Genomic DNA, 23775 nt, shown 5'->3' with positions numbered 1-23775 from the left:
CAGAGGGACAGGTTGAATTAGCAGGGAGTATTATAAAAGCTTTAGATGTCAAGCTCACAGTCGTCCAAAAAGGGAGTGCTTTCATGGATCTAGTTGTGGTTCTGGTGCTCTGTCTCTCCTGTTGGCTTCTCCTTTCACTCTGGAAACAGAGCTCTGGAAAGGGGAAGCTCCCACCTGGCCCCACTCCTCTCCCTTTCATTGGAAATATCCTCCAGTTAGATGTGAAGAACCTCAGCAAGTCCTTGAGCAATGTAAGTATGCTTTATGCTTCTCCAGCTCCTCTACTTTTAAATAAAATATATTAAAATTAACCACATTATATTAAAATATCAAGGTACGTCTGTAAAACATATACTTGTGAAATATTGTCAAGAATAGTGGAATAAGGGGCTCCTGGGTGGCTCCGTGGGTTAAAACCTCTGCCTTCAGCTCAGGTCATGATCTCAGGGTCCTGGGATCGAGCCCTGCCTCCCTGCATCGGGCTCTCTGCTCAGCGGGGAGCCTGCTTCCTCCTCTCTATGCCTGCCTCTGCCTACTTGTGATCTCTGTCTGTCAAATAAATAAATAAAATCTTAAAAAAAAAAAAAAAGAATAGTGGAATAAGGGGCGCCTGGCTGACTTTGCCAATACAGCATGCCACCCTTGATCTCAGGGTCATGAATTTTGATCTCAGGGTCATGAATTTTGAGCTGCAATGTTGGGTGTAGCGATTACTTAAAAAAAAAGTGGAATAAAATAATGTGTTCTATGAGTAAAGAAACATTTAGGCTGTTCTGTGGTAGCATTAAAATAATAAAGTTCAGGGGCGCCTGGGTGGCTCAGTGTGTTAAAGCCTCTGCCTTCGGCTCAGGTCATGATCCCAGGGTGCTAGGATCGAGCCCCACGTCGGACTCTCTGCTCCGCTGGGAGCCTGCTTCCTCCTCTCTCTGCCTGCCTCTCTGCTTACTTGTGATTTCTCTCTGTCAAATAAATAAATAAAATCTTTTAAAAAATAATAATAAAGTCCAGGGTGCCTGGGTGGCTCTATCGATTGAATGTCTGGTTCTTGGTCTTGGCTCAGGTCATGATCTTGAGGTCATGGGATCAAGCCCCTCATTGGCTCCATGCTCGGTTCAGCACAGAGACTGTGATTCTTTCCCTCCCCCACTCTCCGTCTCCCCAGTCCCCATTCATGTGTTCACTCTCTCAAATAAAGTCTTAAAATCTTTTAAAAAACAATAATGAGGGGCGCCTGGGTGGCTCAGTGGGTTAAGCCACTGCCTTCGGCTCGGGTCATGATCTCAGGGTCCTGGGATCGAGTCCCGCATCGGGCTCTCTGCTCAGCAGGGAGCCTGCTTCCCTTTCTTTCTCTCTCTCTCTACCTGCCTCTCCATCTACTTGTGATCTCTCTCTGTCAAATAAATAAATAAAATCTTTAAAAACAAAACAAAACAAAAAAAACCAAAAAAAAAAAAAAAACAATGAAGTGACAAAAGCCAGGAATTCTGCTGCCTTTGTTTCACAACCCTTTGCTGTGATTTCTGGCTAAAGGTAAATGGTAAGGGTGGTGTTTTGTGATTAGAGATTTCATTTGAAGAGTCATCTATTATATAGTCTGTGTGTTTTGTTCATGAAAATTGAACTCTGAAGAAGCAAGTAGTGCCTGATGGCAAGCAAGTAAATGGGTCCAGAACTAGCTTGAATGAATGTAAAAAATAAGAAATCATCAGGACCAACTGGATGGTAACATAATCCCCGGATTCCGCACAGAGCTGCTGTCTATACCCTGTGAATGCTGCAGGATAGAAGCAATTGTTGTTCTGTGAGATGTTGCCTGTCCTGGTCCTGCCTTTAGTGTTAGTAATACCAGCCGATCTCAAAGTGGAGTGGGCATGAGCACCAGCTGGGGTGGTTTTCTTTCTTTTTTTTTTTTTTTTTAGTATGGATTTCTAGTAACTATTATAAGGCTACCAAGTCAGAATCTTCAGGAGATGGGAGCACCTGGCTGGCTCAGTCACTAAGCTTGAGACTCTTGATCTTGGGCTCATGAGTTCAAACCTCATGCTGGGTATAGAGATAACTTAAAAATAAAATCCTTAAAAAAAAAAAAAAAGAAGAAGAAGAAAAAAGAGAAATCTCCAGAGGATGGGCTTTACAGTGCTTTCCTGAAACAGCTGGGTACTGGTTCAGAGATAGGCACTGGAGACAAAAGAGTTTGGCTAAGTAGGGTTGAAATTTGGGTGTTCTGTTATTAGACACTGGGATTATATAGGAAACTCTTTGAACTTCAGTCTCTTTATCTGTACAACAGGGTAAATAAACCTAGCTCAAGGCGTTGGTGTAATAACCAGTTGTAATTATCTGAGTACCAATTCCCCAGACCATTGCCCGTCATATCAGTGGCCCTCTCTATGTGTCAGCTGTAACAATCTTATTTATAGGTAAGATCCAGGAATATTTGAAGCCATGTTTGGTAGAATAAAAACATCGACAGTATGATGATATCAGGCTTAATCGCACACACACACAAAATTATGCACAAAACATAGACTAAATTGTGACTTCTTTTGCTAACATATATGTTTTCTTCGAAATTCTCAGCTCTCAAAAGCGTATGGCCCTGTATTCACTCTGTATTTTGGCATGAAGCCCACCGTTGTACTCTATGGGTATGAAGCAGTGAAGGAAGCCCTGATTGATCTGGGAGAAGAGTTTTCTGCAAGAGGAAGGTTCCCCTTAGCTGAAAAAGTTAATAAAGGACATGGTAGGTGAGCAGGTACACACGTTCGGCACTGGTTATGGTGTTGGAAAGGATGGAAAACTGGAATTTGAAGAGCGACTCAGCAGAACTTGGCCCACCGTGAGGCTGCTGCGTATGACCTTCCTCCTCCTTGCTTAGGACCTCCTGCCCAGTTTCTGTTTCCCCTCTGGTAGGAATCCTTTTCACTAACGGAAACAAATGGAAGGAGACACGGCGCTTCTCCCTCATGACCCTGCGGACTTTGGGGATGGGAAAGAGTGACCTTGAGAGCCGAGTTCAAGAGGAAGCCTGCCACCTTGTAGAAGCTTTGAGAAAAACCAAAGGTGGGTTATTCTATAGCTCTGATCTTGGCAGGCTGTTCTCTCGTCTACTGATGTCCTTGGAAACATTTCAGCCCTCGCGTGGAAAGAGGGAGTGCAGCAAAGAGCCAGGGGAGCTTCTGTGTGTCTATGCTGGTCATGTGTCATTTCATGACTGTGCCACAGTGTGGGTGTAAAAGGTCATTTAATCCTTTTCTGTCCCCAATTTTTTATTTCCACATCATTACACCATGAAGGTACAACATTTGGGGACTCATTTTTTTTTCAGAGTTAGAGAACGGTATTTTTCCCATAGTAATAGTAATAATACATTCCCATGTAAATGTGGGTTACCTATTTCAGAAAAGGTCACCAGGGAATACTTGTCAAATGGACACAGTGGCAATGATTTCACACCTTTCACATGGAGCACCTGTAGCTAGTGACATGTGCTTTTTTTTTCTTTTAAATCTTGCATTCTTTTCATTTCTTTTTTAAAAATTTTTATTTATTTTTTCTAAGAATTTTTATTTATTTATTTGACAGAGAGAAAGAAATCACAAGTAGGCAGAAGAGGCAGGCAGAGAGAGGGGAGGAAGCAGGCTCCCCACCAAACAGAGAGCCCATTGGGGGCTCAATCCCAGGACCCTGGGACTATGACCTGAGCTGAAGGCAGAGGCTTTAACCCACTGAGCCACCCAGGCACCCCTCATTTCTTTTTTTAAAAATTAACATGTAATGTATTATTTGATTATTTTTTTCAGGGGTACAGGTCTGTGAATCATCAGTCTTACACAATCCACAGCACTTCCCGTAGCACATACCCTCCCCAATGTCCATCACCCAGCCACCCTCTCCCACCCCCTCTGCCTCCCAGCAGCCCTCAGTTTGTTTCCTGAGATTAGTTTGTTTCCATCCCCAGTCCCATCTTGTTTCATTTTTCCCTTTTCTTCCCCTCACGAACCCCTGCTCTGCCTCTCAAATTCCTCATATCAGAGAGATCATATGACAATTGCCTTTCTCTGATTGACTTATTTCACTTAGTATAATACCCTCTAGTTCCATCCATATCAATGCAAATGGCAGGATTTGGGGTTTTTTTGATGGCTGCATAGTATTCCATTATGCACATATATATGTGCATTATGCACATATATATACACATACATATATATATATATATACATACATACATACCACATTTTCTTTATCCATTCATCTGTTGAAAGACGTCTGGGCTCTTTCCAGACTATTGTGGATATTGCTGCTATAAACATTCAGGTGCACGTGCCCCTTTGGATCACTACATTTGTATCTTTAGGGTAAACACCCAGAGCACAATTGCTGGGTTGTAGGGTAGCTCTATTTTCAACTTTTTGAAGAACATCCATACTGTTTGCCAGAGTGGCTGCACCAGCTTGGATTCCTGCCAACAGCGCAGGAGAGTTCCCCTTTCTCCGCATCCTTGCCAGCATCTGTCGTTTCCTGGCTTATTAATTTTAGCAATTCTGAGTGGTCTGAGGTGGTATCTCACTGTGGCTTTGATTTGTATTTTTACTTGGTTGGTCTATATGTGTTTGGTCAACTTCATTCATCTTCTGAGTGTTGCTTCCAAGGTCCATGTGTCCATTTCGGGCCAGTAATGATACTTTTTTTTATGGTTGTAATTGCTTAGGCATCTTTCATGCCACCCTCATCAACTGTGATTTCCTTGTCAGCAACTATTTTTTAAAAATTTTTGTTTAAATTCCAGACATGCTAACATACAGGGTTGTTTTTTTAAAAAAAATTGGTTTCAAGTGTACAGTGTAATGATTCAGCGCTTCCATACTTCACCCGGTGCTGATCCCAACAAGTGCCTCCTTAATCCCCATCCCCTACTCCACCCATGCCCTCACCCACCTCCGCTCTGGCAGCCATCAGTTTGCTCTCTACAGTTAAGAGTCTGTTGCTTGGCCTGCCTCTCTCCTGCCGTCTCTGTCTCTCTCTCATTTTCCCCTTTGCTCATTTGTTTTATTTCTTAAATTCCACATATGAGTGAGTTATTTTGCTTACCACTCTCTGGATCCATCCACATCATTGCAAATGGCAAGATTTCATTCTTTTAATGTGTGAGTAATTTCATTTTGTGAAATATTACACACACACACACACACAGAAATAAATCTCAAGACCTTCAGAAATTATCCCCTACCTTCTAAAGTTTTTCTGAAAGCTTAGTGTCCTCAAGTGTTTCAACTGAAAAAGAGTCTGGGGACACCTGGATGGCTCAGTTGTTGAGCGTCTGCCTTCAGCTCAGGTCATGATCCCAGGGTCCTGGGATAGAGTGTCACATCAGGCTCCCTACTCAGAGGGAAGCCTGGTTCTCCTTACGTGTGCTCTCTCTGTCAAGTAAGTAAATAAATAAATAATCTTTAAGGAAAAAAAGAAAAAGAGTCTGGAATAGAAACAGCTACCTAAACACGTTTCCTATTTTTTAATTCCCTCTCATTTTGGATTTTGGTTATCCTTAATTACATCACTGATGTGAATTTGGGGGCCTTTTGCATATAAAGTTTATTGATCAGTTGATTATAGCAATTACATTTAAATATTTATCACTAAAAATAAAATTTTTTCTCTGCTTTAATTTATCTGTAAAATGACAGAATTGGCCTAAATAGTAGTCCAGTTAAAAATTTGTAACTATGGTCTTCTGCTAATGGCTATATATAGCAATACTCCAGAATTCCATAAGGGGGCAGGCTGTCTAAAAAATGTGAGGCCTGCTTGGCGATGAGGGAACCTATTTCCTAAAGGAAATTATTGTTTTTTGTATTGTAATAAAGAAACACAAGAACTCCATTTATTGCCTTTTCCTTTTTAAATTAAAAAAAATTTTTAAAGATTTTATTATTTTTTTGACACAGAGAGAGAAATCACAAATAGGCAAAGAGGCAGGCAGGAAGCAGGCTCCCTGCTGAGCAGAGAGCCCGATGTGGGGCTCGATCCCAGGACCCTGAGATCATGACCTGAGCTGAAGGCAGAGGCTTAAACCACTGAGCCACCCAGGTGCCCCAATTTTTTATATAAAAAAAAAATTTTTTTTTTTTAAGCAAGTTCCATGCTGAAATGGGGCTTGATCTTATGACTCTGAGATTAAGAGTCACATGCTCTGCCTACTGAGCCAGCCAGGTACCCCCGGACTCTATTTGCAAATTTAACCTTTTTTCTTTGCCTTAGCTGTGATTTAAGTTTGAAGTGAAAATTTCTTATTTTACTTCTGTCCGAGGCAAACAAATGTGCACATTAATTTTACTCATTTGTGTTAGTTTTCCTCTCAGACAACATGGATACCTTCTGCTTTTTTGTTTGTTCTATCAAAATGCCTGAATTTTTCCATCATTTTTCCTCCTTTAATCTTTTTCTCTGCTGATTTTACACATAATTCACTTTAACTATTCATTAGCTATAGGTTTCCAGGTCCCGAGCTATTTCTTCCTTCCTACAGGAGTGTACAAGTTTACCAGACAGGTGTGATTCTGCATTGATAGCTTAAATTATTAGGTATTTTTTTTAAATGTATTTTTATTATTATTTTTAAGTAATCTCCACACCCAAGGTGGGACTTGAACACGTGACCCCAAGATCAAGAGTCAGGTGCTGGCACCTACTCTGCACCTACTGAGCCTCCCAGGTGCACCATTCAGTGTTTTTAAAAGTGGCGTCTTTAAAGTTTTTTCTTTTGCTCTTCAAAGTAATAGTCACCTTGGGTCAGAATCAAGTAAACAAAGGTAGTGATCTAAATGGAGTATTTGGAAGATTGTTATTAATCAAACTAAGGTGGGATGGACGTCCCATTTAAGGGAAAGATGATGTGTTGATTTTGAGCATGCTGAAATCTTCGCTGGCAAGGGGATTGCTAGGTAGATATTGTTTTAGAGATCCTAAAATTACCTATTATGAACAACAAAGAGTTTTATATGTATATTTTAATGGTATTTTCTAAATCTTTCCTATTCTTTAGCCTTACCCTATGATCCCACTTTTGTCCTGGGCTGTGCTTCCTGCAATGTGATCTGCTCCATCATTTTCCAAAATCGTTTTGATTATACAGATCAGACTTTAATTGGCTTCCTGAAAATATTTAACGAAAACCTCAAGATTTTGAGTTCCCCATGGATTCAGGTAAGGTCATGGGAGGTCTTTCCTCTGACACATCCAAAATTCTGTATGGACCATGCTGTGAAGTAAATGAAAACTGGACATTTCGGATACTATAATGTAACTGTGGAAACGAGGTTCCTCCCCCTCCTTGAGATTTGTTTTGTCTCGTTTGTTCTGCTTGCTTTGGGTTCGTGTTGCTTTTTGCTTTCTGTAGGCTATAGATATTTGTTTATTTCGTGACTTTTCTGGACCATGTTTCTAAGTCTCCTCTTCTTCATCACGGGCGGTCTCTGAAATCTCTGTTTCTTGGTGTTCCGCTAGTGTTAGCTGCAGTTTTCCTTGAGTGTGAGGGGCTGAGAAAAGGTTGTGCGGGGAGAAAGAGAGAGGAAGAAGGGGACAGAGAGGGAGGGCGGAAGGAAGGAAGACAGGAACAGACAAATGAACTCTTCCAAACTGGTTCTGGACTGGAGCATTCCTTCACTGCTTTCACTGGACTCCGATTCTTTCTCAGTCTTGTGGCTTACATTGAGCCAAGATCAGCTAGAGGTGAAAGCTTAGGGTCTTCTGGGGTCTTTTCTTAGCTGATGTCTTGGTTTCTAAAATTTTTTTTAAAGGTTTTATTTATTTATTTGACAGAGATCACAAGTAGGCAGAGAGGCAGGCAGAGAGAGAAGGAGAGGGAAGCAGGCTCCCTACTGAGCTAAGAGCCCGATGTGAGACTTGATCCCAGGACCCTGACATCATGACCTGATCATAACGCAGTGGCTTAACCCACTGAGCCACCCAGGCGCCCCCTGGTTTCTAAATTTTAAAATGTCTAAATTCCTCAATATACCTGGGTACTTTGGAATGCCCTAATATCCAGAAGATATTTTCTCCCCAGCTTTTCTTCCCAGGATTCTGGTGCCCTATCTTATGTCTTAACTAGCCTTTGCCCCAGGTTATTCATTTGCCTTACAGAGTTTTTGAGCCATGCCTGCTGCTCTTCATCTAGTCCGATGAAACAAAGACAAGAGCCTGTGTCAGTCCTTCAGGTTGCCCCAGAGCAGTTGCAAAGAGAAAACACAATTTTTTGCAAGGTCTAGTCTAGTCTCTTGCACTGGAAACCAGAATCCCACACGAGAAGCTGCCCTTGTTAAGACCACTGCCAAACTAGGAAGGAGGTAGAAGAGGGCACATTAAAAGTTTCACAAACTTTCCCACCATTTTCAAGTTGCCTTTTTTGGGATTCAGCATTCACTTGATTGCTGTAAGCCTTTGTTTTCTAGAGTTCTGACAAGTTGATTCTCATGGTGTTTGCCAAAAAATCTCAGCTCTCTTTTTTTGGAGTATCCTGTCTTTGGAGATATCTATACTGGTACTTTCACTGGTCATACTCAGTGAAGTGAGTTTTTGAATACCACACTCCTGCGCAGGGCAAACCTCATGGAGTGTGCATGTTGAAAAGAGAGTCAAAACCTTTATTTCACGGACAAGAAGATAAAGGTCCAGGGCATCTGGGTGACTCAGTGGGTTAAGCCTCTGCCTTTGGCTCAGGTCATGATCTCGGGGTCCTGAGACCGTGCCCCACATTGGGCTCCCTGCTCAGCCGGGAGCCTGCTTCCCTCCCTCTCTCTGCCTGTCTCTCTGCCTACTTGTGATCTCTCTCTCTCTCAAATAAATAAATAAAATCTTAAAAAAAAAAAAGAAGATAAATGTCCAAATATGGAGCTGGTGGAATTCAAGCCTATTGACTCCCTGGCCAGTGCTCTTTCCCCTAAATCCCAAAGCCCTGTTTTGGTGACTGCCCAGAAACATGCTGATAGCACACTCAGTGGGCATCCAGGCCCTTGCTGAAAGGTTCCCATTGCCTAAAAGATTTGTCCTCCACTCACACTTAGTGACCTCTTCATCACATTACTTAGCAGAAATATGCTAGTCTAGGAAGGAAGAGAATGTCTCCTTTAAGCAGAGAAAACATTTGGGACCACAGGTGCTGCCAGGATGCACTGATGAAGGAGTAGCTTTGTGCTGTGTATGAGGTTGTCCAAACTCCCTTAACCTCAGTCTTCATCTATAAAATGTGAATCATAGTAATTCACAGCATTCTGTATTTCAAGGTTGTAGGGAAGAATTAATATAAAACATGAGAGAATTGATGTAAAGAGGCTTTGATACTATAAGGTGAACGATGTATGAGTATAGGACGTTATTGTCGTATTTCATCATCTGGTTAGAGTTTTCTCGCTTAGATATCTCCATGAGCATAGAGAATTACTTTATATACACAATATAAAATGCTTTTCCAGGAGACAAAGACCATTTTCTCTTCATCTCCCTTTTTAACCAGGGCTTGACATATCTTCTATATGTCTTCAATACATGTTTTAAAATTTAATATATATTTTTTTTAATCTCTAAGATCTACAATAGCTTCCCTGCTCTCCTTGATTATCTCCCAGGAAGTCATAACACAATACTTAACAATTCTGTTTTTATAAATAATTACATTTTGGAGAAAATAAAAGAACACCAAGAATCCTTGGAAGTGAACAATCCTCGGGACTTCATTGATTACTTCCTGATGAAAATGGGACAGGTAAGATATTAATGACAGATCCGTTATTTGTTTGCCTGCATTTATTTTGTTCACTGATTAGTGCTCATGAGGATGTTTAAATCATCAGGCAAGAAATGCTTGACAGACACTTGAGGTACTTCTGTGTGCATGGATCTATCTGGATTGAGCATCATGGAACATCACTCAATCTAAGATTGAATTGTCTAATAACTAGGATATGTGGAACCTATTTGTTAAGTTTCTACCTGAAGAGAAAGAGAATGTACACTTTAGGGGAAATAAAAACACAAGTTAGAAATTACAAAATATGGAGCTATAAAATGAAGATATATGTGATCTTATCTCAGTGTGTGGGAGAATAAGAAGGAAGTGTTTAACCTAGCTGGGCTTCCTGCTTATACTGAGGGCGGATGTAGAGCTTCAAAATATTTGCAATAAGAATAGGGGAGGGAAGAGGTTCAGAAGTACGTGTTGGCAAAGAGATGAGATGGATGGAAAAAGGAAGTCTTCACTGAGTGTAACCAAAAATGGATTTGGACAGATACAGAGTTGGATGTTGGTGCCTGTCAAGTAACTGTAAGACTGAATGTTGGCTTGAAAAGTTTTGACTTGCTCAGGTAGATGTATGAGCCTGAACAAGAGTGGAATACAAATAATTATTGGGGAAAATTATCCTGGGAGTCCTGTAGAATGAGCTGTATGATAAGAATGGGGCCCAAGGACCAACTGTGAGATTTTTCATTTCTTGACTTTGGCTTGATGAAAAAAGTCTGGACCATGGAAATACAGGGACTCCTGAAATAAAATCAAATTGTTCATTCTGTCACATCTCAGAGATCTATAGAGGCTGATTTTAGTGGTTTAGCCTATAGAGGCTGATTTTAGAAGTAAGGACTGCATGGGAGAGTTTAGTAATAAGAACAGATATTCTATTTGAGAAATTTAACCAAGGAGTGAAAGATTGAGATAGTAAATCTGAATAGTGAATGTGATGAGTGATAGGGTCAAGCTGGAAATTGTGTCACAAAAGTAATGTAGATGCCATAAGGACACTTGTACCCAGGCAACATCCTTGAATGGGGGAGAGGCAGAATCCAGAGTGCATTATAAAAGGCTTATTCTAGAGAAGGAAATTCCTTCATCTGAGGCCATCACTTTATCCAATCACTTTGTAGCTTTGGGCAGAAATGAGAAACGGTGAGTAGGCTAACATGGGAAGGAAAAAAGATGCTGATGAAATTGACTGTCAAAGAATTATCCTTGGATTTCAGTTGGACTGCTCAAGTCACATATTCTAGGTGCAATGGAGTGAAGAAGGTGGTGGAATTGTTTGAAGAAACTGGAAGAGGGAAGAAGTTAATATTTTCATGGTCTGCTTTCTCTGATGTTAGGGCAATGTTTTTTATCTTCCAACTCTGTTCCCCTTCCACTTTTATTTAGATCAAAGACCGGCAAAGCTCACCTGTCTTTATAAATAAAGTTTTATTGGAATACACATACATACACAAAGTATGGACACCTTCCCAGAAAAATGCACCCATATGAATGTTTTTGTATTTTGTATATATTTTGAGCAATTTCCTTAATGCTAGGAAGCCTTTCCACTGATCCTGGGTGCTGACATCTCTCATATATCAATTAACAGTATTTCCTTAATATTATATTTAAAAACTGCATTGTTCCTCTGGACTTCATTATAGTATTTAGATTCTAGCTTATTATTCCATTTTTTTCTTATTGTTAATATCTACACTGAGTATAACTAACATGCCATACCCTCCCACATTTCAAGTATAATTTAGTAGTTGTGTATTTTCAGAGTTGTGCAACCACCACCACAATCAATTACCAAACATTTTCATCACCCTCAAAAAAAAACCCATAAGCTTGAGTAGTTATCTCCACTGTCCCCCAAACACTTCCAGCTTTCAGGCATCACTTCTCTACTTTCTGTCGCTATAGATTTGCTATTCTGGATGTTTCATATTAATGAAATTATACTGTATTTTGTTCTAGCTTCTTTCACTTCACTCCTTTATGTGCTTGAATGATATTCCAGAAAGAATATACCATGCTTTATATATCTACTCTTGGTTGATGGACATTTTGATTGTTTCTGGGTTTTTGGCTTTTTTTTTTCTTTTTAAGATTTTATTTATTTGAGAGAAAGTGAGAGAGCACAAGCCAGAGGGAGAGGGAGAAGCAGGCTCCCCACTGAACAGGGAGCCCAATTCCAGGCTTGATCCCAGGATGCTGGGACCATGACCTGAACCAAAGGCAAATTCTTAACCAGCTGAGCCACACAGGCGCTGCTGGGTTTTTGGCTCTTATAAATAATGCTTCTATGGACATTTGTGTGCAAGTTTTTGTGTCTACCTATGTTTTAATTTCTCTTGGGTACATACTTCGTGGTAGAATTGCTAGATCATATGATAACATTATATTTAACCTTGGGTGGAAATGTGGTGAATCAAAGACCTAAATGTAAGAGCTAAAAATATAAAACTCCTAGAAGAAAACTTAGGCATAAAATTGGCTAAAATTGATAATCTATGTGTATGTAAGCACTGATTCTTCAAATTCACTTCAGCAGATGAGATGCTAATAATGGTTTATAAGTGCCTTACTCTTTTTTGGGGGGTTGGAAAGGTTAGAAAAGTGTGTGATGTTGATGTTACCAATGGGTCTAGCAAATACAGCTATTGAGGTTAAGCCTGTCTTAATGGAGTTGATGACAATTTAGGTGTGTCACAGGTCACTTGGGGATTGTAAGAACCTTATTAAATTAATGTTGGCCCAGAGGACTGGCTAGGAAGAAAAAAATTTTTTTTTAATTTTAGTGATCTCCATAGTCAATATTTCAAATGGCCCCATTGTTGTTTTCAATTTGGTGTCACCCTTATCTTAAACCAGCTTTAGTTGTCCTTGTGAGGTGCTTTTACTCTCCCTATGAAAAGTTATGAGATCTCTATTCACTCGGTGTCTTATTCTCAGCATCTGCCTTACTCCCATAGTCTCTTTCATCCCTTATGGGCAGTTAATGTCCAAATTTTCTGTCTTCAAGTCTGTAATATTTCTTCTATTTGTATATCTTCACTAATTCCTGCACTTATTTCCCAAACCAAATAGTCCTGCCTTACATCTGGAGTACCATAGGGGCTGGCCCTCTTTTGTCTTTGTAAATTTGTTCTCACTACAATCTGTTCTAGGATGTGCTGCCATGTTAGCTTTTGCATATTCCCAACTTTGTAATGAGTTTTTAGGCAATATAGAGACCACATAAATTCTATAGCAGAAGAGAATTAAAACTCTTGATCCTGGCTTATACCATTTAAATTTTTTTTTTAATTTTTTATAAACATAAAACATATTTTTATCCCCAGGGGTACAGGTCTGTGAATCACCAGGTTTACACACTTCACAGCACTCACCATAGCACATACCCTCCCCAATGTCCATAACCCAACCCCCCTTCTCCCCACCCCCCTCCTCCAGCAACCCTCAGGGGTTTTTTTTTTTGAGATTAAGAGTCACATATGGTTTGTCTCCCTCCCAATCTCATCTTGTTTCATTTATTCTTCTCCTACCCCCTTAGTCCCCCATGTTGCATCTCCACTTCCTCATATCAGGGAGATCATAAGATAGTTGTCTTTCTCTGATTGTCTTATTTCACTAAGCATGATACCCTCTAGTTCCATACACGTCGTCGCAAATGGCAAGACCATTTTTTAAGATATGGCTCTAATTTACTCATTTCTATCAGAAAAGATTGTGTTTGCCTACCAACAAGAGAAAACTCAATTTATAATTTTTAAAAAGATTTTATTTATTTATTTACAGACTGAGATCACAAGTAGGCAGAGAGGCAGGCGGGGGGTGGGGGGAGCAGGCTCCCTGCTGAGCAGAGAGCCCAATGTGGGCCTCAATCCCAGGACCCTGAGTTCATGACCTGAGCCAAAGGCAGAGGCTTTAACCCACTGAGCCACCCAGGCACTTCCCACTATTTCTTTAAACATTGTTAATTGGGGGGCGCCTGGGTGGCTCAGTAGGTTAAAGCCTCTGTCTTTGGCTCAGGTCATGATCTCAGGGTCCTGGGATCAGGCCCCACATTGGGCTCTCTGCTCAGCAGGGAGCCTGCTTCCCTCCCACCCCCCCGTCTGCCTGCCTCTCTGCCTACTTGCGATCTCTCTCTTTCTCTCTCTCTCTGTCAAATACATAACTTAAAAAACCAAACAAACAAACAATCCAAACTTAAAAAAAAAAAAAAGAAATGGTGTATTTTTCTCAGGTACAGAGACTCTCATGTTAGGCAGTCCAGGACTTTTATAGTAGCCCTGAAGTATCATGGACTCATGTGCCTTCCATTTTTCTTTAGCATACCTACTGTGTAGACTTCATGTTCATCATTTTTCAAGATGATGTCTACACCACCTCCACCAACATATCTGTGTAGGCATGTAGTAAAAAGAAGGAAGGAAAGTGACACCAAGAGGCCATTGGGGGGCACCTGGGTGGCTTAGTAGGTTAAGCAACAGATCAAGATTCCAGGGTCCTGGGATGGAGCTCCACGTCGGCCTCCCTGCTCAGTGGGGAGTCTGTTTCTCTCACTCCCTCTGTCCTCTCCCCACTCTTGTGCTAGCTCTCTCACTTGTTCTCTCTCTCTCAAATAAATAAAATAAAATCTTTAAGAAAAAAGTCCTTCGGTAAGAAATAGGTTGCTTGGCCAATGTAGCTGCGAAAGAGGCTAGGAAATGGAATCTGTAGGCAAGTTTGCTTAGCTATATAACAATGTGTTATTTTAGATTTATTATAATTACATATGCTGCCAAACCAGCAAATAATTACATCAAATAATTCCTAGGAAAAGGACAATGATCAGTTGAAGTTTACTTTTGAAAACTTAGTAACCAGTGCGTCTGATTTATTTGGAGCTGGGACAGAAACAACAAGCACCACCCTACGATATAGTCTCCTGCTTCTGCTGAAGCACCCAGAAGTCACAGGTATGGCCAGCATGATGGGCAGGGTCTACTTCTGGGCATATAACCAATGTTTATAATGATGTTGGAGCACATGAATTGGCGTGTAAATATATATGCATTTTCTCTTTTTTCATCTGTCTCATTTGTGTTTTGTCAGCTAAAGTCCAGGAAGAGATTGAGCGTGTAATTGGCAGATGCCAGAGCCCTTGCATGCAAGACAGGAGCCGCATGCCCTATATGAATGCAGTATTGCACGAGATCCAGAGATACATTGATCTTATCCCAAACAGCCTGCCTCATGCAGTGACCCGTGACATTAAATTCAGAAACTATGTCATCCCCAAGGTAAGATGTGTTTCTCCTACACCTGACTTCAGTGCTCTTGAAGTTCTCATATTCACAATGCGGTTTCAATCCTCTACCAGTAAAGATGAGAGTGCAAGAATCATACATGTGGCAGCTTCATGGACTTTGTGCTGTTTCCAGTTTGAGGCTATACATTTTTTTTTTGAGGCTATACATTTTTACAACAGGTTTTGGTATTGACTGTGTAATTCTTCCAAATTTGTTCTATTTCTTTAATATTGTTTTGGCTACTCTTAGCTATTTACATTTCCAAATAAATTGTAGTATCAATTTACCAGTTATCCAAAGCACTTGACAATGGTTTTTATCAGAGTTATAGTAAATTAACTTGGAAAGAATTGACATGTTGGAATGATGAATCTTTCAATTCATGGATATGGTGTATTCTCCTAATTTATTTGGGCTTTCTTTAATTTTTTTCAATATTTTCTTCAGTATAGTGGCTTGTACATCTTTTAGATTTTTCCTAGGTAAATGATATTTTTAATGTTATTATAAATTGTATAATTTTTAAATGCCTTTTCTACTTTATTGGTATATGGAAATATAATTGATTTTATTATTTTGGTGACCTCATATCTACCAACCTTTCCAATTTCACTTATCATTGTTAATAATTTGAATCTAAGTAACCATGGATCATTCAAGTCTACTGTATTGGACATGACTGACCTAAGTTTTGTTTCTTTTTTTCTGTAATATTAAAAACCTTATCTTCAGGGGTGCCTGGGTGGCTCAGTGGTTTAAAGCTTCTGCTTTCAGCTCAGGTCATGGTCCCAGGGTCCTGGGATCGAGCCCCACATCGGGCTCTCTGCTCAGCAGGGAACCTGCTTCTTTCTCTCTCTCTGCCTGCTTCTCTGCCTACTTGTGATCTCTGTCTGTCAAATAAATAAAATCTTTAAAAAGAAAAAAAAACCTTATCTTCAGAGGCACATCAGTAGCTTAGTCAGTTAAGCATTAGCCTTCAGCTCAGGTCATGATCCCCAGGTCCTAGGATCAAGTCCAACATTGGGCTCCTTGCTAATCCAGGAGCCTACTTCTCCTTCTGTATGCTACTCCTGCTGCTTGTGCTCTCTCTCTGACAAATAAATAAATAAAATCTTAAAAAAATATATTCTACCTGGGCTTTAAAAAGGCATAGAAGGGGAGCCTGGGTAGTTCAGTCACTGGGCATCTGCATTTGGCTCGGGTCATGATCCCAGGGTCTTGGGATCAAGTCCCACATTGGGCTTCTCACTGTGTCTCTCTCTGTCAAATAAATAAAATCTTTTAAAAAAGGAAAAGGAAGAAGCATAGAAGGCGCTAGAGAATCCCTTTCTAGAGAAATGAAAGAACTTAAATCTAATCAAGTTGAAATCAGAGTCCAGAGTGCTCACCATTACATCATGGAACCACTCAAGTTGAAATCAAATAGGCTATTAATGAGATGCAGTAAAAAAAAAAAAAAAATAGAGGCTCTGGGGTACCCGGTTGGCTCAGTGGGTTAAGCCTCTGCCTTTGGCTCAGGTCATGATCTCAGGGTCCTGGGATCAATCCCCACATCGGACTCTGTGCTCAGCAGAGAGCCTGCTTCCCCCTCTCTCTCTGCCTGCCACTCTGCTTACTTGTGATCTCTCTCTGTCAAATAAATAAATAAAATCTTAAAAAAAATAGAGACTCTGAGTGTTAGGATAAATGAAGCAGAAGATAGAATCAATGATATACAAGACAAAAATGTTGGAGAATAAAGAAGCTGAGAAAAAGAGATAAACAACTACTGGATCATGAGGGGAGAGTTCAAGAGATAAGTGATACCATTAAGTGCAATATTAGAATAACTGGAATCCCAGAAGAGGAAATGGAGAGAGAGAGAGGCAGAAGGTATATTGGAGCAAATTATAGCAGAGAACTTCCTTAATCTGGGGAAGGAAACAGGCATCCAAGTCCAGGAGGCACAGAGAACCCCCCTCAAAATCAATAAAAATAGGTCAACACCTTGACATGTGATAGTGAAACTTGCAAATCTCAGAGACAAAGAGTAAATCCTGAAAGCAGCTCAGGACAAGAGGTTCATAACCTACAAGGCTAGAAACATTAGACTGGCAGCAGACATGTCCATAGAGACCTGGCAAGCCAGAAAGCACTGGCATGATATATTTGGGGTCCTAAATTAGAAAAATACACAGCCAAGTATACTTTATCCAGTTAGGATGTTATTCAAAATAGAAGGAATGATAAAAACTTCCAGGACAAATTAAAAGAATTTGTGACCACTAAATCATCCCTGCAAGACATATTAAATATTAAAAGGGATCTGTTACAGAAAGAGGGAGCCTAAAAGCAACATAGAAAAGAAAAGAACAGAGACAATATACAGAAACAATAAGTTATACCAAAGAAAATTCATATTTTTGAGGGTAAAGTCAAGTGAGTTTTGATCAATATGTAAGGTTGTGTAATTAGCACAACTAAGGTATAAAACATTTCTATCATCTCAAAAATTTCCTTCATTCTCCTTTTACAGTCAATCCACCTCCCCCAGTTTCAACCCTTGGTAGCCATTGATCTACTTCTGGTTCCACAGTTTGCCTTTTAAGGAATGTAGCATAACAGAATGTGACATAAAAGTAGTATAACCTGTAATCAGTATAAACCTTTATCTTTTCTATGTGACAGAATGTGTTTGAGATTAATATTTGTTATCACATATATCATTAGTTGTTCCTTGTTTTGATGAGTAGTTTTCATCATATCGAGTGCTACAAGTTGTTTATCCATTCACTAGTTGATGGATATTTGGGTCATTTCCAAATATTAGACAGAGACAGTGAGAGAGGGCATGAGCAGGAATGAGGGGGGGAAGCAGACTCCATGTGGAGCAGGGAGTCCAATGTGGGACTTGATCCCAGGACTCTGGGTTCATGACCTGAGCCGAAGGCAGAGGCTTAATGACTGAGCCACCCAGGTGTCCCAAAGGCAATAACTTTGTAAATAAAATTACAGACCTTAAATATGATAAACTTAGAGGGTAGAATTTTCTTCCAATGTTTAATTTAAAAAAGTAGAAAATCTAAACGGCCTTTAAACACACATACACAATGGCTATATAATGTTTTGTGTATATATAAATAACATTTATGAAAATTTATATACATCTGTATTTTAAGTGCATATCTAGTTATGTCCACCAATCTACCTCACTCCAATCTATCTCACTTCACTATGCGTCTTCTAAGAATGAGGGTTTTCTGCACATTTATTGAGATGAACAGCATTCATCTCAAGGAACTATTATCTATACAATAATTTTATTTAATATATAGCCTATAATTACATTTTTTTCTGTTATCCTAAAATATTCTTTTGTAGCTTTTTTTGAAGGAGCATGTAGTAGCTAATAAAGGAATAATATGTAATTTGATTATCTGTCCCTTTAGGCTACCGTTTTATAAAGAAAATTTCCATTTCCTTTATTTGTTTCATTTCAAGGCACTGACAGTTTTGAGGAGTCCAGGACACCATGTGGAATATTCCTCAGTCTGGTTCGGGTGGTTTTTGTTTTTGTTTTGAGATTAGATTCCACTTCTGTGTTTTGGGGAAGAAAATTACATAGGTGATGTTGTGTATGTCCCAATGCATCACATTTGGCTAGAGACATACAATACCAATTTATACCATTATTGGTGATGCTAGCTACTCACTTATGAAGGAGGTATCTTCCATAATTCTCTATTGCTAGGGATCTATTTTTCATAGGTGATTAATAAGAAAAAATCTATGGCATGGTACTTTAAGACCTCATAAATATCCTGTTTCCCAAATCATTGATCCAATAGTTTTAGCATTAATTAATGATCTTTACTTGAATTGTTGAAAAATGATTAGTTTTTAAATTTTATTATTGGTATGTATGTGTGTGTGTGTGTGTGTGTGTGTGTGTAGCTAGGATTCATCTATAACAAAGAGTTCCCCCACATTTTAATTTTTTTTAAGATTTTATTTACTTAAAGACAATGTGAGTTGGGGAAAGGACCAGAGGGAGAGGAGAGACAGAATCTCAAGCAGACCTCTGCTGTGCCATAATCCACATGAGATGTATGAAAACTGAAGTGACAAAATAGAGACACACAAGTGTCCAAACATTGTGATCAGTGGAAGGAATTCAGAGGGCAGGCACCCAAGTAACCAAGCACTCGGTATTTCAGACCCTGTTGGAGGCCATGTTAGCATCCTGACTAGCACTGGCCTCAATCTCATCCCTGTTTATTTCTTGGTCTTTCTGGCTGGAAATCCCATGGGCCTTCTTTGGACCTTGGATTCTTCACATATAGATCAAAATATTGAACTAAGTGACTTCCACATTTCTTCCAGCTCTACAACTTCTTTCTAACCCAGTTTATCCTCATCTGTTCATTTCAGGGCACAAACGTGTTAGTATCACTGACTTCTGTGCTACACGATGAACAAGAATTCCCCAACCCAGAGGTATTTGACCCTGCCCACTTCCTGGATGATAATGGCAACTTTAAGAAGAGTGATTATTTCATGCCTTTCTCAGCAGGTAATAAATTCCTTAGGTGCTGAAGGGGACAAAATATTTTGGGGGTGGGGTATCAGTTGAATCTTACATAGTGCCTGCCCTGGCATGGGTAGAATTGTTCTTTGTCCATGACCAGAAACATGACTCTAGATATATCACTGAGCTACTAAGAGCTCCTCTAAGCAGCAGATGAAACTCATTTAGACTTTACTCACTGGCCAGGAGAAAGGTATATAACTCCTCAACTTTAGTTAAGTATTTTCTTTCTTTTTTTTTTTTTTAAGATTTTATTTATTTATTTGAGAAAGAGTGCGCGCACAAGCAGGGGGAACAGGAGAAGGGGAAGCAGGGTTGCCGCTGAGCAGGAAGCCTGATGCAGGGCTCAATTCTAGGAACCCTGGGATCATGTCCTAAGCTGAAGGCAGATACTTAACCAACTGAGTTACCCAGGTACCCCAAGTTAAGTATCTTCTATGTGCGGCGCCTGGTTGGCTCAGTCAGTTAAGTGTCTGGCTTTAACTCTGGTCATGCTCTCAGGGTCCTGGGATTAAGCCTTGCTTCAGGATCCATGCTCAGTGGGGGATCTGCTTGTCCCTCTGCTACCCTACCCACTCATACTCTCAAATAAATAAATAAATATATTTTTTTAAAAAAGTATTTTCTCTGTACCTTCACTTCCCAGAGTGAGCTCTGGGGTGACAAGTATCCACAAGCACAGCATGGACACCACAGGGGCTTACACTCTAGTTAGGGAAGCAGACTAGTAAGCAGATCATTATAATCTGATAAGACTAGTGTTGTGGGAGAGGAAAGGCCAGGCTGCTCAGGAGACCAGAAGAGGCAGCTTCCTGCTCACCCCCAGCCCACAGTGAGGCATGAACTGGAATAAGAAACATTCCAACAGCAGAAAAGGAATTTGAGCTGCCTCACAGCAGATAGGAAGTGAGGGAAAGAAGAGAAGATGGGGCACTTTTACAAAGTAGACCATAGGAGAAGGATGTTTCTATAGACTGAGGTCAGAACCTGCCAACCAACCATGGCATCAAGGAAACCTTCGGAAAGTGGCAGGATGCCCTGCACCTGATTGTCCTCCACTCAAGATCACGTATCTTGGATATTGGGTCTCCACATCAATAGTGCTCACTGAGTCTCCAGCCATAGAGTTCCCTTCAATTATCTGATGGCTTTCAGTACCTGCTTTGGGTCTGGCACTGTACATACCAAGATGTCAAAGACTGAGCCTTCCCTGCAAGGAATGCACATTTTAGTGTGGTAGAAAAAGATAAACAGGAAATTATGATTCAAGGTGATGATCTAGGCTTTAATTGAAGAGTGAATAAGATTCTGAGGGTACCCAGAGAGAGCAAGACTCTATTGCCTGAGGGGATCACAGGGAGTATAGAGAGGAAATACATGAGACATAGATCCTGAAAGAAGTATTAGAGAATTGCGCCTTAACTGAAGGGAACAGCATGAGATAAGGCTGGAAATGTCATGGTGTGTTGGAGATCGATGAAGAGTTGGTATGGCTAGAACCAAGAGTAGAGGGTTTGGAAGATGGAAGGAGGGATATGGAACCCCAGACTGGGTACAGAATGTGAAGAGCCAGTTCAACCTATTTAACCTCCTGTCATAGGACAGATCAGGGACACCCTGAATATTTTAAAGTGAGAGAGAATACATTTAGACATGTTTTTGGAATCACATGAAGGAAAAAAATCTTTGTAAACTTTATGCCAGAGGTAGGAATGGAGACACAGATACATGAGTTCTCTTCTCTTAGTCCTTCTCCCTCCAATGCCCTTGGTGAAGGGGGTGGGTTTCTACAAAAATATATGGAAACTGGAAATAAGAAAAGAGCAGTTGTAACGTGGAAATGCATAGTGAAGTGCTTGATGTAGGCCTGATACTCAATAATTAATTGTTGAATGAAGGGTTCTCATCAAGACACTAGGTGAATAGCAAGCATTTCCATCCTTCTGTCCACCTGTCCGTCTAACCTTCCTTCCACCTCTCAATTGGCCTGGTCATTCATCAGATATTTCTTGTGACATGTCTTATGATGGTTCGAAACAGTGTTCAAGGAACAGATCCCTTGTGTTTGTTACTTTCAGGAAAACGAATATGTTTGGGAGAAGGACTGGCCCGTATGGAGCTGTTTTTATTCTTGACCACCATTTTACAGAAATTTACCCTGAAATCTCTGGTTGACCCAAAGGACATTGATACCACCCCAATTGCCAGTGGGTTTAGCCATGTCCCACCCCCCTACCAGCTCTGCTTCATTCCCATATGAGGAAGGGCAGACCATCTTCCTGCTGCTGTGCTGTTGTCTGTAGCTCCTCCTCCTCTGGGGCATCATTCACCTCTTCACTGCTGGGGATGCACTCTCTGACCTCAGCTCCTGTTTCCCCATTCCCTCCATACCCAGTGAACATCTAGCCTCCGCTAAAGGAAAGTTTCCAGGGGCGCCTGGTGGCTCAGTCATTTAAACGTCTACCTTTGGCTCAGGTCATGGTCCTGGAGTCCTGTGACTGAGCCCCCAATTGGGCTCCCTGCTCAGTGAGGAGTGTGTGTCTCCCTCTCCCTCTGCTCCTCTATGACTCGTGCTTGCTCATCTCTCTCACTTGCTCATTCTCTCTCTCAAATAAAAATTTTTTGGGGAAAAAAAAGAGGAATGTTTCCAGAATTTCATTACACACATGCTGTGCTATTGTTTATACTCTGTAACACTGGTATTTGGCACCATATATACTTCTCCAATATTGAGCTGTTATTCGATTATCACCGTGAAACAAAACCAAATGATTAGTATAAGCTAACATACAGCCATTTGTCCTCTGCGTGTTGTAAATGGAAAGCATCACTATTCACTGAGCCAGTTCTTAGACTTTCCTTTTTTGTGCATAATACAGGTAAGAAATGAAAGAAAATAGAATCCAAAGAGGCCACACTGCACCATCCTCATAATGATAAGCAGAGAGAGGGACAAAGAAGGAGAGGGCAGGAAAGCTCTCTTGGCTCTGTGTCACCTACAGGTACTTGACGTTTGAATTTGAAAGTGAGAAAGGTTATGTCCAGGAGCTGGGTAATAGAATTTCAGCCATGAGGGGAAGGAATAATTCATGTTAGAATTCATTTCTCTGCTTTGGTGTCATTTGAACACCAAAGATTAGACATGTTGGTATGAACTTGTTTCAAACTTAGAGTCACGTGTTAATATATGCTTTCATATTGCTTATCAGATCTTCTAAGTGTCATTCTTTGCTCTCTGACCTAGAACAAAATCCCTGGAGGGCATCACTAGATATTCTTTTTTCTACTTTCCAACACATTGTTTTATACCTAACACAAGTGTGATGGCTTATCTAAAACATAGACAACTAAACATCATATACCAGTCAAATAATTTCCATAATTTTTTTCTTATGTTTCTAAGTTATGAAATGAGCATCACCTATTAACCTTCTGCCTGCTCCTCTCCTAGAGAAAAATTTTATACTTTGGCATGCATTTTAAAAATTTTTTTATTTTTTATAAACATATAATATATTTTTATCCCCAGGGGTACAGGTCTGTGAATTGTCAGGTTTACACACTTCACAGCACTCACCATAGTACATACCCTCCCCAATGTCATAACCCCACCCCCCTCTCCCAACCCTCCTTCCCCCAGCAACCCTCAGTTTGTTTTGTGGGACCAAGAGTCAGTTATGGTTTGTCTCCCTCCCAATCCCATCTTGTTTCATTTATTCTTCTCCCACCCCCTTAACACCCCCCCATGCTGCATCTCCACTTCCTCATATCAAGGAGATCATATGATAGTTGTCTTTCTCTGATTGACTTATTTCGCTAAGCATGATGCCCTCTAGTTCCATCCATGCCATCACAAATGGCAAGATTTCATTTCTTTTGATGGCTGCATAGTATTCCATTGTGTATATATTCCACATATATATACCACTTATTCTTTACCCATTCATCTGTTGATGGACATTTAGGTTATTTCCATAGTTTGGCTGTTGTAGATATTGCTGCTATAAACATTCGGGTGCACGTGCCCCTTCGGATCACTACATTTGTATCTTTAGGGTAAATACCCAGTAGTTTGGCATGCATTTTTAAGATAACATATGAGGTAGATGTACATATACATAATGTAT

At 40.3% G+C, this 23775-nt stretch overlaps 1 protein-coding gene across 2 annotated transcripts; it reads left to right on the top strand.

Moving 5' to 3' along the window:
- Positions 1–22832, top strand: LOC101688450 (cytochrome P450 2C41). 2 transcript variants are annotated; one of them, XM_045068888.1, is made up of 9 exons: positions 1–251; positions 2581–2743; positions 2914–3063; positions 7046–7206; positions 9587–9763; positions 14607–14748; positions 14885–15072; positions 19492–19633; positions 22528–22832. In XM_045068888.1, the coding sequence occupies exons 1-9, from the start codon at positions 84–86 to the stop codon at positions 22536–22538; spliced, it is 1302 nt and encodes a 433-aa protein (XP_044924823.1). In that variant the 5' UTR covers positions 1–83; the 3' UTR covers positions 22539–22832. The 2 variants fall into 2 exon arrangements, with proteins under 2 accessions (XP_044924823.1, XP_004749690.1); XM_004749633.2 differs by lacking the exon at positions 22528–22832 and adding an exon at positions 21727–22197 and having other exon boundaries at positions 3–251.
- Positions 22833–23775: the final 943 nt, after the last annotated feature.

The sequence above is a fragment of the Mustela putorius genome, unplaced genomic scaffold (genome assembly GCF_011764305.1).
Source record: "Mustela putorius furo isolate JIRA1106 unplaced genomic scaffold, ASM1176430v1.1 tig00003909_pilon_pilon_pilon, whole genome shotgun sequence".
Lineage (NCBI taxonomy): Eukaryota > Metazoa > Chordata > Mammalia > Carnivora > Mustelidae > Mustela > Mustela putorius.
Note: the sequence above shows the minus strand (reverse complement) of the source record. Positions and strands in the feature narration are given on the sequence as shown.